This window comes from Ranitomeya imitator, chromosome 1 (genome assembly GCF_032444005.1).
Source record: "Ranitomeya imitator isolate aRanImi1 chromosome 1, aRanImi1.pri, whole genome shotgun sequence".
Lineage (NCBI taxonomy): Eukaryota > Metazoa > Chordata > Amphibia > Anura > Dendrobatidae > Ranitomeya > Ranitomeya imitator.
In genome coordinates this window covers 127,650,066-127,665,744 of record NC_091282.1, presented here as the reverse complement: position 1 = coordinate 127,665,744, position 15,679 = coordinate 127,650,066, and the positions used below count along the sequence as shown (strand labels likewise).

The 15,679-nt window shown below is 46.6% G+C and overlaps 1 protein-coding gene across 1 annotated transcript in view; it reads right to left on the bottom strand.

Moving 5' to 3' along the window:
* The window catches only part of MRPS27 (mitochondrial ribosomal protein S27), a 127,875-nt gene that overhangs the window by 17,890 nt on the left and 94,306 nt on the right, over positions 1-15,679 (bottom strand). The window contains exon 10 of the mRNA XM_069750617.1: positions 1,404-1,556. Within this exon, the coding sequence (XP_069606718.1) occupies positions 1,404-1,556 (153 nt within the window). The remainder of the gene's footprint in view (positions 1-1,403; positions 1,557-15,679) is intronic.

Genomic DNA, 15,679 nt, shown 5'->3' with positions numbered 1-15,679 from the left:
GGGTACCGTCACACTATACGATTTACCTACGATCACGACCAGCGATATGACCTGGCCGTGATCGTAGGTAAATCGTAGTGTGGTCGCTGGGGAGCTGTCACACAGACAGCTCTCCAGCGACCAACGATGCCGAGGTCCCTGGGTAACCAGGGTAAACATCGGGTAACTAAGCGCAGGACCGCGCTTAGTTACCCAATGTTTACCCTGGTTACAAGCGTTAAACTAAAAAAAAAAAAAACAGCACATACTTACATTCTGGTGTCCGTCAGGTCCCTTGCAGTCTGCTTCCCGCACTCAGTGACTGCCGGCCGTAAAGTGGAAGTGAAAGCACAGCCGCTGTGCTCTGCTTTCACTTTACGGCCGGCAGTCACAGTGCGGGAAGCAGAGACGGCAAGGGACCTGACGGACACCAGAATGTAAGTATGTGCTGTTTGTTTTTTTTTAGTTTAACGCTTGTAACCAGGGTAAACATCGGGTAACTAAGCGCGGTCCTGCGCTTAGTTACCCGATGTTTACCCTGGTTACAAGCGAACGCATCGCTGGATCGCATCGCTAGATCGCTAGATCGGTGTCACACACACCGATCTAGCGATGACAGCGGGAGATCCAGCGATGAAAGAAAGTTCCATACGATCTGCTACGACGTACGATTCTCAGCAGGATCCCTGATCGCTGCTGCGTGTCAGACACAGCGATATCGTAACGATATCGCTGGAACGTCACGAATCGTACCGTCGTAGCGATCGAAATGTTATAGTGTGACGGTACCCTTATAGTCTTCCTTCAACCTTAACAACTGTGTTACTATTAGAACGGACTGTAAAACAAATCATTCTACCATGGAATGCTGGGCTGCTCTCAAATTGTACACTTCCACGATAACGAACATTAACTGAACATTCACAAGAGGGGAGAAAGGACCCCAGAATATGTTCTGTTTAGCCTTCAGAACAGTCAGAGCCAATTACCATGGGTATTACCACAAGTGAAAATCTAGTTTTCCTCCACGTAATGCAATAATTGCCATTTACTAGGGAGATCGTCATTTACTGGAGACATGACGGAGCAGTTTTATGTACTTTGCATTTAGTGATTTGTGTTAACATAAGACAGCTTTCAAGGATGAGTAATGGTCCAACAATGACACTTTAGCTAATAGGTTTCTGCTTCTTAGAAAGACAGCGGGGGCTGGGAGACTCTAGGCAGACAAAGGCAGAAGAAAATACGATGCATGTGACCTTGAGTATTGGATCCCCCTTGTGCAATTTCCTACTGAAGATGATTTACATATAATTTTATGTGTTTTCCATTCAGTGAAGTGTGAAGAAGAAAATGTCAGGAGGACAAACAGAAAGACTGTAGATTTACATATTAAAGATTTATTTCCCACAATTTCAACTCACCTGAAATTTAGAAAGGTATTCTGGTAGAAAATCTGCCTCCGTCTTCTCCAAGGCTCCATACGGTTCCGACATATCTTCTGAAACCTCAGTCTCTTCAGTTTTTTCCGACTGATTAGATATGGCAGTCTTTAAAGCAGACATTAGAACATCAATCTGCGAGAGAGACAGATAGAGAATAGTCATTATTGTTGGTAGGAACTGTTCAATTTTTAGGGATTTTAAATGGAATCTGTCAGTAAGAAGTCACTCCTCAAACTATTCATATGCACATGTAGCTCAATCAAAGATAAGTCCAGCATTACCTTTAGATGAGCATTTCTTTCCTCTATTACTGAGAAATCAGTGTTTGCATTGATATGTAAATGATGCTTTAGAGCTATTTGTAGATCTCAAGCCTCTGTCACTCCAGCTCTACTCCCCGCCCAGCACCGCCTCCTCCTACTTGACTGATGGGATGGATCCTTTGCCTGAAGTCACACAGCATAGAGGCTGTTAGTTAAGAAGCAGAAGAAGGTGGTGCTGGGCGAGGAATAGAGCTGGAGTGACAAAGACTTCAGGTCTACAAAAAGCTTTTCAGCCTCATTCGCAGATCAATTTTAAAGCTGATTTCTCAATAATGGAGGAACGGATCAGCCATGTACAGGTATTCCTGGTCACTGAAAAAAACTACATGCGCATATAAAAAGTTTGGGGATAGTGGACGCCTGCTTACAGTTTATTTTTAAGATAAACCTGCAGCTTGCAAGAGATGCTACAATACGGACAAATTAATAACCCCAAGGCGCACAAAGGATCCTTCCTAACAGAAAAAAAATAGAAGACAAACTATGTGACAAGAAAAACCACTTTAAATAAAAAATAATTTGTTTTTGAGTCATCACATTAAAAAAAGACATTTCTTTATTATCTATTGATACAGTATGTGGGCTTCTTTTTTAAACCAATTTGATGCTCATAAAAAAAAAAAAAAAAAAAAATCGATCAATTCATTTTTATTTTGTTATGAGCACAGTGAATTTTCCACTCACTGATCACCCCCAGGGTCAAAAATTTTTTTTTTGTGATATTTAATCTGCATCTTCTCCCTTTGAGTTTCATTCCATTACTTCTTATGTTTCCATGTGCACGTGAGAATAATGGTGATCCCTCTACACTGTGACATCCCTTTAAATATTTGTAGACAGCTACTTAAGGTACCGTCACACTTAGCGACGCTGCAGCGATACCGACAACGATCCGGATCGCTGCAGCGTCGCTGTTTGGTCGCTGGAGAGCTGTCACACAGACAGCTCTCCAGCGACCAACGATGCCGGTAACCAGGGTAAACATCGGGTAACTAAGCGCAGGGCCGCGCTTAGTAACCCGATGTTTACCCTGGTTACCATCCTAAAAGTAAAAAAAACAAACACTACATACTTACCTACAGCAGTCTGTCCTCCAGCGCTGTGCTCTGCACTCCTCCTGTACTGTCTGTGTGAGCACAGCGGCCGGAAAGCAGAGCGGTGACGTCACCACTCTGCTTTCCGGCTGACCGACGCTCACAGCCAGTACAGGAGGAGTGCAGAGCACAGCGCTGGAGGACAGACGGCTGTAGGTAAGTGTTTGTTTTTTTTACTTTTAGGATGGTAACCAGGGTAAACATCGGGTTACTAAGCGCGGCCCTGCGCTTAGTTACCCGATGTTTACCCTGGTTACCAGTGAAGACATCGCTGAATCGGTGTCACACACGCCGATCCAGCGATGTCCACGGGAGATCCAGCGACGAAATAAAGTTCTGGACTTCCTTCCCCGACCAGCGACAGCACAGCAGGGGCCTGATCGCTGCTGCCTGTAACACTGGACGATATCGCTAGCGAGGACGCTGCAACGTCACGGATCGCTAGCGATATCGTCTAGTGTGACGGTACCTTAAGTCTCCTAGCCTTCAGGTAGCTTCCAATATTATTATTTATTATTATAGTGCCATTTATTCCACTGGCACAGGAGGAGAGAGGACCCTGCCCGCGAGGGCTCACAATCTACAAGGGATGGGTGAGGATACAGTAGGTGAGGGTAGAGCTGGTCGTGCAGCGGTTTGGTGGATCGGTGGTTACTGCAGGTTGTAGGCTTGTCGGAAGAGGTAGGAAATATTTTCTGGAAAAAAAATCTCAGAACTTGTCTAGGAACACCGAATCTTAAAGCGCGTTTCCAACTTTTAGAAAAGTAGACTTCAAAGAATTCCAGTTATGTAAAATAATACCAAATAGTACTCGCCTTCCTTCGCTTTAGCTCTCGACCGATGCTCCAATCTCTGTGCTTTGGCTCCAACAGTGACATCATGCCAACAGCTCCCATACCTACTGTACCCAAGCACCGAGTCCACAGTCTTGTGCCATCTACAGCAGAAGAGCAGCTGAGCTCAGCGATTGGCTGCAGCGGTGATGTCAGCTGTCGAAAGAACGTCCCCACTAAAGTCAAAACACAAACTGCAAAGTAGTGTCAGGGAGCCGTCGTTTGACTTGCGGAGGGCGAGAACTATTAGTTTTTTTTTATTTTGCATGACAGAAATCATTTGGGGGTCCACGTTTCTAGGAGCTGAAAACCCCATTAAGTCTATTTACTCTGCTGATTATTATTGTCTGTCGCTTTCTGGGAGTGCAGTTTCTGCTAAATCAAGAAGATGAGGAAAAATGATAATTACTTACCGGTAATTTCATTTTCCAGAACCATGACAGCACCGTACGTGAGAGATGGCATCCGGCCAGCGAGCCGTCTGGTTTTGGCGTTAGGAACAAGGTGCTGTAGAACCCTTTCCCTATCTCCTGGTGGGGAACCCTTATTAGAACTCCTTTTTGTATGAGGAGATGAACCTCTCTCTCTCTAGTGTGGCCTCATTTTTTTTCGGCCACCCGGGTCATTATCATGCGATTTGGCAGGGGGCTGGAGAACTTGAACCGTAGACCTTCCGATAATAAGCTGGTTACCCATTGAGAAGCTGGTAGAGCTGCCCAGTGGTGGACGAACAATCGGAGTCTTCCCCCCACTGGGATTTTGGAGTCATTGGTGTTTGGGGTCAGGTTTGGGGGGAGGCTTATTGAAGAGGAATCCCCTCTCTTTTCTCTTTCCAGGGTCTGCCCCGAACAGACCTATCGTCTGAACGGCCGCGGCCTCCTCCATATCTGGACCCACGAAAGGACGAACGAGTGGTCTTCCATCGGCGCCTAGGAAAACCTTTTTTTCTTATCCGATGCTTTCTCTAGGATTTACCAAAAAGATACAGTCCTTCACAGGGTATCCCACAGAGTTTAACTTTCGATTGGAAGTCAGCAGTCCAATTTTCCAGCCACAATGCTCTACGTCCTGAGTTGGATAAAGCACATACATGGGCGGCACCTCTGACAGAATCAATCGAAGCATCTGCTAGGAATCTTGCGGCGCCCTGTAGGGAGGGTAATGCCTCAAGTAGTCTCTCTCTCTGGCATTTGCTTTTAATCTGGTCACTCAGTTCCTCTAACCACTTAACCATAGCACTTACTGGGCAAGTGGCGGCCACCCCGGGTTTAAACGACCATGTCGCTGCCTCCCAAGCGGATATTAGAAAAGCATCTGCTTTCTTGTCAAGGGGATCTCTTAGGGCTCCCATGTCCTCAAATGGTAATGCTACTCCTTTAGACGTGCTAGCAATGGCTGTATCTTATTTAGGAGCCTTTTACCACTTTTCACATACCTCTTCGTCAAAGGGGTATTTGCGCTTCAATGCCTGAGGGATAGATATTTTTATTGGGTTTTTTTCCACTCCCTTTTGAGTAAATTCACGATATCATGGAAAGGAAAAAATTTACGCTTTTTCCCCTCCAAGTTGCTGAACATAGCGTCCTGAATTGATAGCGGCTCTCGAGGGGTTTCTACCCCCATAGTCGCCCTAACAAGTTTGAGCAGTATCCCGATATCTTCGGATTGAAAATAAGGGCGGCCATACTCCTCATCCGAGGAGTCCATGTCTGAGGCATCAGAAGGGGCTAATTCTCCCGGTTCTTCTCCTGAATCTATGTCAGACCCCTGCACGCTTGTTGGGGGAGGAGGAGGCGGGGTTCCCTTTGTTGTATGATTCGCCTTACAAAGGCACTCACCCCTCCAGGACCCTGGGCACCCCGGTACCTTGTGCCTCCTCATCTTGGGTGCAGGCACTGTCGGTGCGTCAGGATCCGTCGCTGGCTCAGCCATTTTAGCAGGCAGTCCGCATTTACTTTGCCCCCGTTATATGGCAGGAGCGGTGTGCGCGCCTCTGGAACAACTTCCGCCCCGGAAGTGTCCAGCACACCGGCTCCCCCGGCGTGTGACGTCACTCCCGTGCGACCGGAAGACGCCCCTTTTTTCCCCGGACCAGCCTCCTGCCCAGAGCGGACACCGGTGAATCCAGCGGGGGGATGAGGCGCGGCACGCAGCAGCCCTTTGGCCCTGACAGCGCCGTACGAGATGCCGCCGAGTACGGCTGCCCCCACTGCGGACCTCAGCCTCCGGACTGGCAATCATGAGAGGGAGATCCCTCCGGAGGTAAGAGCTCTGCCGCAGGCATCCACCTGCAGGAACAGGAAACCAAAAACTGAAAAGAGAGGTGCCGCCCCATTCTTTTATCTCTGCTGCAGGTTTCCTGTTCCTGGGGGGCAGATGCCATCTCTCACGTACGGTGCTCTCATGGTAAAGGGAAAAATGTCTTCCTCATCATGGTCGATTTTAAAGAACAAATGATAGCAGCAACTTCTTCTATGATCTTGAACAATGTAGAAACTCATCACTGAGTAAGTACAAAATCCCCACAAAAGAACGTAACAAGGCTGATAAATGTCGGAATTGTCTATCAATCATGCAGGAAAGGAGCTATCCGAGAGGACCTTTTATTCCTCCCATCACACATTCCAGGTACTAGAACACTGTGCACATTGCGTGTGCTGCATACACAATTACACTATGGCTTACACTGAAGCAGACGGGCCCTTCGCCAAGTGAAAAGCTGCATTCTGCTTGTAGCCCTCACAGACCGAGAATATAACTGGGAAATCCTGGCAGCCGCAAAACATTATTTGGCTATGCACATAAACGTGGCAGGGTAGAATGGCTGCACCTTGGCATCATCTCTGCTTTCATCCTCCATCTCATTATCAGAATAATCTGACATGAATATACTGTAATTAAACAAATACCAGCATGATCCCAGGAGCCTGCCAGTCCTTCCCAGTTATGAGGAACGACATGAACATCTTGGAGAAAGATCATCCGGTGAGGTCTGCGGTCCTCAGGAAGTCACAACAATCAAGGCTTTGCCAAAGCAATAGGGATCTGCAGTCACAAGGTGACCCAACGTGTGCGAGCAGAGAATGAACACAGTATATACTATGCATAGTGCGGCATACACTGCACAGCGTGTGGCATATACTACACAGCGAGCGGCATATGCTACACAGCGCACGGTATATACTATATAGACCACAATATATATACTATACAGCACACAACATACTCTGCACAGAGCATGGTATATACTACACAGCGCGGCATACACTGCACAGCGTGCGGCATATACTACACAGCGTGCAACATATACTATATAGACCACAATATACATACTACAGAGCGCAAAGCATACAGTGCACGGTATATACTATATAGCGCACGGTATATACCACACAGAGCACGGTATATACTATATAGCGCACGGTATATACTATATAGCGCACGGTATACACCACACAGAGCACGGTATATACTATATAGCGCACGGTATATACCGCACGGTATATACTATATAGCGCACAGTATATACCACACAGAGCACGGCATATACTATATCGCGCACAGTATATATTATATAGCTCACGGTATATACTACACAGCGCAGGGTATATACTATATAGCACATGGTATATACCACACAGAGCACGGTATATACTACACAGTGCACGGTATATATATATAGCGCATGGTATATACGATATAGTGCACGGTATATACCACACAGAGCACGGTATATACTATATCGCGCACGGTATATACCACACAGAGCACAGTATATACTATATAGCGCACGGTATACACCACACAGAGCACGGTATATACTATATAGCTAACGGTATATACCACACAGAGCACGGTATATACTACACTACTCAAAAAAAGAAAGAACACTAAAATCCCACATCCTAGATCACACTGAATTAAATATTCCAGTTGTAAATCTTTATTCATTACATAGTAAAATGTGTTGACAACAATAAAACCTAAAAATTATCAATGTAAATCACAACTAATATTCCACGGAGGTCTGGAGTTGGAATCATGCTCAAAATCTAAGTGGAAAATGAACTTACAGGCTGATCCAACTTCAGTGGAATTGCCTCAAGACAAGGAAATGTTGCTCAGTAGTGTGTGTGGCCTCCATGTGCCTGTATGACCTCCCTACAACGCCCGGGCATGCCCCTGATGAGGCGGCGGATGGTCTCCTGAGGGATCTCCTCCTAGACCTGGACTAAAGCATCCGCCAACTCCTGGACAGTCCGTGGTGCAACGTGACATTGGTAGATGGTGGATGGTGCGAGACATGATGTCCCAGATGTGTTCAATCGGATTCAGGTCTGGGGAACGGGTGGGCTAGTCCATAGCTTCAATGCCTTCATCTTGCAGGAACTGGTGACACACTCCAGCCACATGAGGTCTGGCATTGTTCTGCATTAGGAGGAACCCAGGGCCAACCGCACCAGCATATGGTCTCTCAAGGGGTCTGAGGATCTCATCTCGGTCCCTAATGGCAGTCAGGCTACCACTGGCGAGCACATGGAGGGCTGTGCAGCCCTCCAAAGAAATGCCACCCCACACCATTACTGATCCACTGCCAAACCGGTCATGCTGAAGGATGTTGCAGACAGCAGATCGCTCTCCACAGCATCTCCAGACTCTGTCACATGTGCTCAGTGTGAACCTGTTTTCATCTGTGAAGAGCACAGGGCGCCAGTGTCGAATTTGCCAATCATGGTGATCTGTAGCAAATGCCAAGCGTCCTGCACGGTGTTAGGCTGTGAGCACAACCCCCATCTGTGGACGTCGGGCACTCAGATCATCCTCATGGAGTCGGTTTCTAACCGTTTGTGCAGACACATGCACATTTGTGGCCTGCTGGAGGTCATTTTGCAGGGCTCTGGCAGTGCTCCTCCTGTTCCTCCTTGCACAAAGGCTGAGGTAGCAGTCCTGCTGCTGGGTTGTTGCCCTCCTACAGCCCCCTCCACATCTCCTGGTGCACTGGCCTGTCTCTTGGTAGCGCCTCCAGCCTCTGTACACTATGCTGACAGACTCAGCAAGCCTTCTTACCACAGCTCGCATTGATGTGCCATCTTGGATGAGCTGCACTACCTGAGTCACTTGTTTGGGTTGTAGAATCCGTCTCCTGCTACCAGGAGTGTGAAAGCACAACCAACATTCAAAAGTGACCAAAAGATCAGCCTGGAAGCATTGGTACTGAGATGTGGTCTGTGGTCCCCACCTGCAGAACCAATCCTTTATTGAGTGTGTCTTGATAATTGCCAATAATCTCCATCTGTTTTCTACTCCATTTGCACAACAGCATGTGAAATTGATTGTCAATCAGTGTTGCTTCCCAAGTGGACAGTTTGATTACACAGAAGTTTGATTTTACTTGGAGTTATATTCTGTTTAAGTTTTCCCTTTATTTTTTTGAGCAGTGCATATAGCGCATAGTATATACCACACAGAGCACGATATATACTGCACAGCATACACTACATAGCGCACTGTATATATTATATAGTGCATGGTATATACTACAAACTACAGTTGAAGTCCACCGCATACATGCACCAGCTAAATTCATTAACCAGTTCAAGCCCAGGCTAATCTCATTTATTCACAAGGCACATTTTATGATTTAATTGTTGGGGGGGGGGGGGGGGGGGGGGGGAATATCAAGGAAAATAGTAAATGCCTGTCTATTTTTCCCTTTTTTTTCTTCACAAAGGATTAACAGCTTTTTTTCAATGGTGGCTAGAAAAAGGAATTCTGATTGGAGGTGTCTTTTTTTTAAGTTTAGTTGTTTTTTTCTCCATGTCCCTGCCGTCAGGGTTTGTATCACACATCAGTTTTGATTGAAGCAAGCAATAATCACTGTAATAAGCAGTATATTACATGATCTAGAAAGCAGCATACGGAGATTTACAAGGATTGCAGGTGGTAAGAAGGGACAATGGCAGAAAGGTGGCATAGTATTGTGCTCACTTATCCTAATTCTCTGCCAACCTCATCCTGACAGTCTGTCTCAGGCTGGTTGTGACTTGCAGCAGCTCCTACACTACCCATCTGCATGCTGGCACAGCACCAACAGCCCCGAGAAACAGACTGGAAAATGTTTTACTGTGTAAGAAAGGAAAAAAACTACTATTCTCCTAGTCACTAGAATGGAGCAGAGTGCAGCGGATGATATACAGAGATGTACATACATGATCGCCATACATACTATGACTATTCCATTAGTGTGGGTCTGATGGCGGGTACGACCCCCGCTGATGCCATGGAGGGGCTGTATAAGGGCATGGAGCTATTCAGCCACTCTTAGGAAGCACCATCCTCTCTAATTAGTATAGTTGATTAAACATCAGTTTCTGCAGAATGGATGAGAGCTGACCTACCTGCCAAAGCAGAAATGGATAAATAATGGGTGACTTTAGAAGGGCTGTCTGGCCACAACATATTGATGACCCATCCATGTGTAGTGGCCACTGATGGATACTGCAGAACAGCTTTTAGGGGCCGATTCATAAAGAGTGGGGTATTGCATGCCAGTCTTAATGAAAGGCAGTAGGATGTCCGAATTCATTATATAAGGCTAGGCTATATAAGGCTATACGAGGCATATGCCATTTAATTTATTTGGCACAGCAGCTGAGAGACAAGTGATTCAGCAGCAATGCTACTCCAGCCAGAGAAGCAGCAAAGGGACAAAAGTCGCAACGTTTGTGCGCAACTCCCCATTGTGCAATGTTGAGGCTTTTCAAAGCTTTGACAAAAGTTTTCTGGCATAAAAGCTATTGGTGACTTGGCTCCCTAATCATTTCAATAGGAGCCGTTGTGCAATACCTGGCAGAGGTCACTACACATTATAAGGAGCTGTGTTGTTCACTGCTCACATCAAGGTGTCACCAAAGCAAGTAACAACTGACTGGATGGGGTGCTGGGTTTGAGAACCCCACAAAGATGAAATGTCAGAACAATTGATCCCCACCAAGCCATTTCTGTGGTTATGTTGTTCTGGGAAAGAAGTCATGCACCCACACCTCTGCTTATGTAAACTTCTGCTGACTACAAAATTGCAGCTTTACTTGATACGTAAATGATGCTTAAGTGCTCTGGGTGTGTCAAAGAACTTCCCAGGCCTCTGCCGACTCACAAAATTTCCCATCCATCACATCTTCTACTGATTGACTAACTGCTTATTAACTGTGTGGCTGAGACAATGCAATGACGTGCCACGCAGACTAAAGGTATGAATGGGCGAGGCATAGAGTCAGGGAGGCGAAGGCCGGGGAAGTGTTCAGATCACATCCAGAAGAGGCCTTGGAAATGCTCTAATCACACCCAGAAGAGGCCTGGGAAGTGCTCTGATCACACTCAGAAGAGGCCTGGGAAGTGCTCTGATCACACCCAGAAGAGGCCTGGGAAGTGCTCTGATCACACCCAGAAGAGGCCTGGGAAGTGCTCTGGTCACACCCAGAAGAGGCCTGGGAAGTGCTCTGATCACACCCAGAAAAGGCCTGGGAAGTGCTCTGATCACACCCAGAAGAGGCCTGGGAAGTGCTCTGATCACACCCAGAAGAGGCCTGGGAAGTGCTCTGATCACACCCAGAAGGGGCCTGGGAAGTGCTCTGATGTGACGCCCAGGAGACCGGGATACCCAGCACCGGACCAATGGGGTCTGTCTCTTAAGCGGGAGGTCACGTGTGGCTTGACCCGGTGCTGTGGCCTCAGGCAATGCACAGTGTAAGGGGTATCGTGAGGGGACAGGCACTTACTTGATCAGCAGCAGGTTCTCCCAGCGGCGATGATCCCGATCCTGGATAGATGGCTATTGTCCAAATGAAAGTCTGAGGCACTGAAACGTTTAATCAGTTTACTTTAACATAAAGGGATTTACAACCAGTCCTGTCACCGGAGTCTGTATGGGAACTCTGAGTTACTTTGACCCTGCAGGGGTCTTCGCCTCTTATTGTACGCAATTTCTGTGTGGCCCTGCTGCTGTATGTGAACTGGCTGCCGGCCCAATCTGTCCCCTCCGGGTCCTGGTTCGACGGGCAACCCGAGTCCTTTTATCGGCTTACCCCCTCCGGGAGTACCGCTGAACTCTGTGTCTGTTGCTGCGTCCGACCCTAGTGAAGCTGATATCACCTCACGTTTTTCCGGTTGCTGTATTATATGTAATGAATACAGCCACGGATCCGGTATCCGTCTTTGCGCCTGTTCTGGGTAGTGATTAATGCTACCCGGTTCTCACAATGTCCTTTTTCTCTATCCCTCTTCTCCTCAGGCCAATGATTTGGGCCTGGAAACCGTCATAGGGCTGTTAGAAATTCAGCTGTATGACCTCTCACTTTCAGCTCCTTAGCCCAACTGCCAGTTCTTCTCTCAGACCAGAATAGATCAAGGGGAGTCTCTGGAGCTCCCCCTTCTGGCCGGAGGTGGTAGTGCAGTCTTGCTATTTTAGTATTTGTATCCAGTGTCAGTAACTGTTTTTGTGGCAAATACCCCTAGGGGTGCCACATTCCCCCTTAGTTAAGAACAGTACTCCGGGACTGTGGGACGATAACATTTTGAAATAACAATTAATATGTACAGAGTCTTAAAAATGAAAAGTTACAAAAACCACTCAAGGAAACAAAAATAGAGTTCTGTAAAAAGTCACTTCAAATAGCATCCATGAATACAGTTCTATCCTTGAAGGTACTAGGAAAGGCACTGCACTTTGTGTCCAAGAATTTAGTTCCATTTTTCCAACGGAGTTACCAATATAAAGTCTAAAGAAAGTTCCAAAAGAGCAAAAAGCAAAGTTCAAAAAGCAGTCTTTCCGGAGCTTTGATTTATTGCCTCCGGGCTGATAAAAAGTTCAAGAATATGCAATAAGTTCATACAGACAAGTCTCTGTAGGTACTGGGCTTAAACGTTGCAGAATGATAACAATGACTATAGTTTTATAGTTGGTAATCCGCATACCTGGCCGGTAATTGACCCTGGGTACTACGCTGTGATCTACGTAATAGCGGTATCTCTTCATGTGGTGTACTACTGTCTACTGCGGATGTAGTATCTGCCCGCTCTGCTAAAGATAATTCCATGACTATGGAGTTGGCAAGTCCACCGTGAATGGGATTACTCTGATCAGAAATCTGTTCTTCCTGACCTGGAACCTCCCGTAGTACGGGGTCAGCCTCTTCCTGTCTTGGGACTTCTGGTATTGGGTTCGGTGTTGGGTAAAAGGCCACCATGGGAACCACTACTGCACCATGGTATGTTAGTAGGGTTTTGGGAAAGTCTCCTATACAGGTGTGATACACTTCCTCCTCTTTTTCCTTTACTGGTTGGACCTGCATGGGTTGAATAACTTCTGGTTCTGGCTGGACAACTTCTGTCTCTTTCAATGCTTCCGGACATAATTTAAGATTGTCTCTTGACACTAGTACAGATGATAAGCCCCCGTTTTTGCTAATGAGACACATTTTAGGATTATCCATTCTTGTTGGTAAAACTGTGTAGGGTACGGCTTCCCACTGATTGTCTAGTTTATTGGTTCGACGATTTCTCTTGAGCACTTGGTCACCCGGTCTTAATGGGGTCGCTAGAGCATTCTGGTTGAAAGTTCGCTCTTGTCTTTCTCTAGTTTGCTGAAGGCTTCTTCCCACATTCTCTTGCACTTGGCGATACTGCTTTTGCCGTATGATATCCCAATTGGAGTCTTGAACTTCTGCGTCTGGTTTCAGAATTCCCATTTCTAGATCGATTGGTAATTGGCCGGGTCTTGCACGCATAAGATAAGCTGGGGTGCAGTTGGTGGAGCTCACTGGGACATGATTATACAGATCCACCAAGTCAGGCAATTTCTCTGGCCATTGATTCCTTTCTGCCTCAGGTAAAGTCTTTAGTAGTTCTATTACAATATGGTTCATCTTCTCGCATAAGCCGTTTGTTTGTGGATGATAGGCCGCCGTCCGGATCTTTTTGCAACCATACATATTACAGAATTCTCTGAAGATCTCTGATTCAAAGGTTGTACCTTGGTCGGTGAGAACCTGTTCCGGATATCCATGGGGTCTACAAAAGTACGTTTGGAACGCTTTGGCTGCTGTTTTTGCTGTCAGATCTTTTACGGGTACTACTACCAAGAAGCGTGAATAATGGTCCACGATGGTCAAGGCATAGACATAGCCGGACCGGCTTGGTATTAACTTCACGTGGTCCATGGCTACAAGTTCAAGTGGTTGTTTGGTGATTATGGACTGCAGTGGTGCTCTTTGGTTCTTTTGATCGTTTCTTCTGAGGTTGCACGGGCCACAATTTCTGCACCACTGTTCGATTGATTTTCTCATTCCGACCCAATAAAATCTTTCTCTTAGAAGTACTTCTAACTTTTTCCAACCAAAGTGACCAGCACCATTATGGTAAGCTTCGAGGACCATCTTGACATCTTGTTTAGGCACGATAATCTGCCAAACCAATTCATGTGTTTTCGGATTGGTGTACCTTCTACAGAGCTTCCCTTGATACAGGAACATTTTGCCTCTCTCTTTCCAGAGTTGATGCGTCTCTTCTGGGGCATCCTCATCGGGATATGCACTTTGCTCAGTTAACAGTTCCTTCACCAACTTCACAGCCGGATTGCTGTCTTGGGTGTCAGCCCATCAATGGTGTGCTAACGGATTAAAATTCACCTCTTGTTGTTTCTGATAGGTACTTGACTGATGACGTTTCGCCTTGGGATGATGGAAGGCTGGTAGTTCAATTTCTTCAAGCTCCCCCGTTTCTTCTTCTACATCTCTCAAGTGTGGCATCTGGGATAGGGCATCGGCATTTCCATTCTTGCGACCTGCTCGATACTTGATCTTGAAGTTGTAATTAGATAACCGGGCTATCCATCGCTGTTCTAACGCACCTAATTTGGCTGTGTCCAGGTGGGTCAACGGATTGTTGTCAGTATAGACAATAAATTCTGCAGCGGCCAGATAGTGTTTGAAACGTTCAGTCACAGCCCAAACTACTGCCAGTAGTTCCAATTTGAAGGAGCTATAATTTTCTGGATTTCTTTCAGTAGGCCGGAGCTTTCTACTTGCAAAGGCGATGACTTTCTCCCGACCTTCTTGCTTTTGTGACAGCACCGCTCCTAGTCCCACATTGCTGGCATCGGTGTAGAGGATGAAAGGCTGATGGTAATCTGGGTATGCCAGAACCTCCTCTCCGGTTAGTGCCTTCTTTAGTTGTTCAAAGGAGTCTTCCCTTTCGTCGTTCCACTGGAAAGGAGGGTTTCGGTTTGAAGGTTTCTTCGTCTGCCCTACCAAGGCGTCTTGCAATGGTGCTGCCAACTTGGTAAATCCTTTTATAAATCTGCGATAGTAACCCACCAATCCCAGGAATTGCCTCACTTCTTTTGCGTTGGTAGGTCTTGGCCAATCCCTTATGGCGCTTATTTTCTCGGGATCCGGTGCTACTCCCTCCGAACTCACGATGTGTCCCAGGTACTGTACCTTTGGCTTGAGAAGGTGACATTTGGATGGCTTGATTTTCATGCCATACCTGGATAAGGCTTCGAACACTTCTGCCAGGTCTATTAAGTGTTGTTCGTAAGTCTTTGAGTAGACGATCACATCATCTAGGTACAGGATGACGGTCTCGAAGTTCTTGTGTCCGAGGCAGCATTCCATCAGCCGCTGGAAGGTACCGGATGCGTTGCAGAGTCCGAACGGCATGCGATTAAATTCACATAGACCCATTGGTGTGGTGAATGCCGTCTTTTCCTTATCTCTCTCAGCCACAGGGACTTGCCAATACCCGCTTGTTAAGTCTAAGGTGGAAAAATAATTAGCAGATTTCAAAGCAGTCAAGGACTCTTCTATCCTAGGCAAGGGGTAGGCGTCTTTATGGGTGATGTTATTAATCCGCCGGTAGTCTACGCACATTCTCATGGTTCCGTCCTTTTTTTTGACAAGCACTAGAGGGGCCGCCCAGGGGCTACAGCTGTCTCTTATTACCCCGGC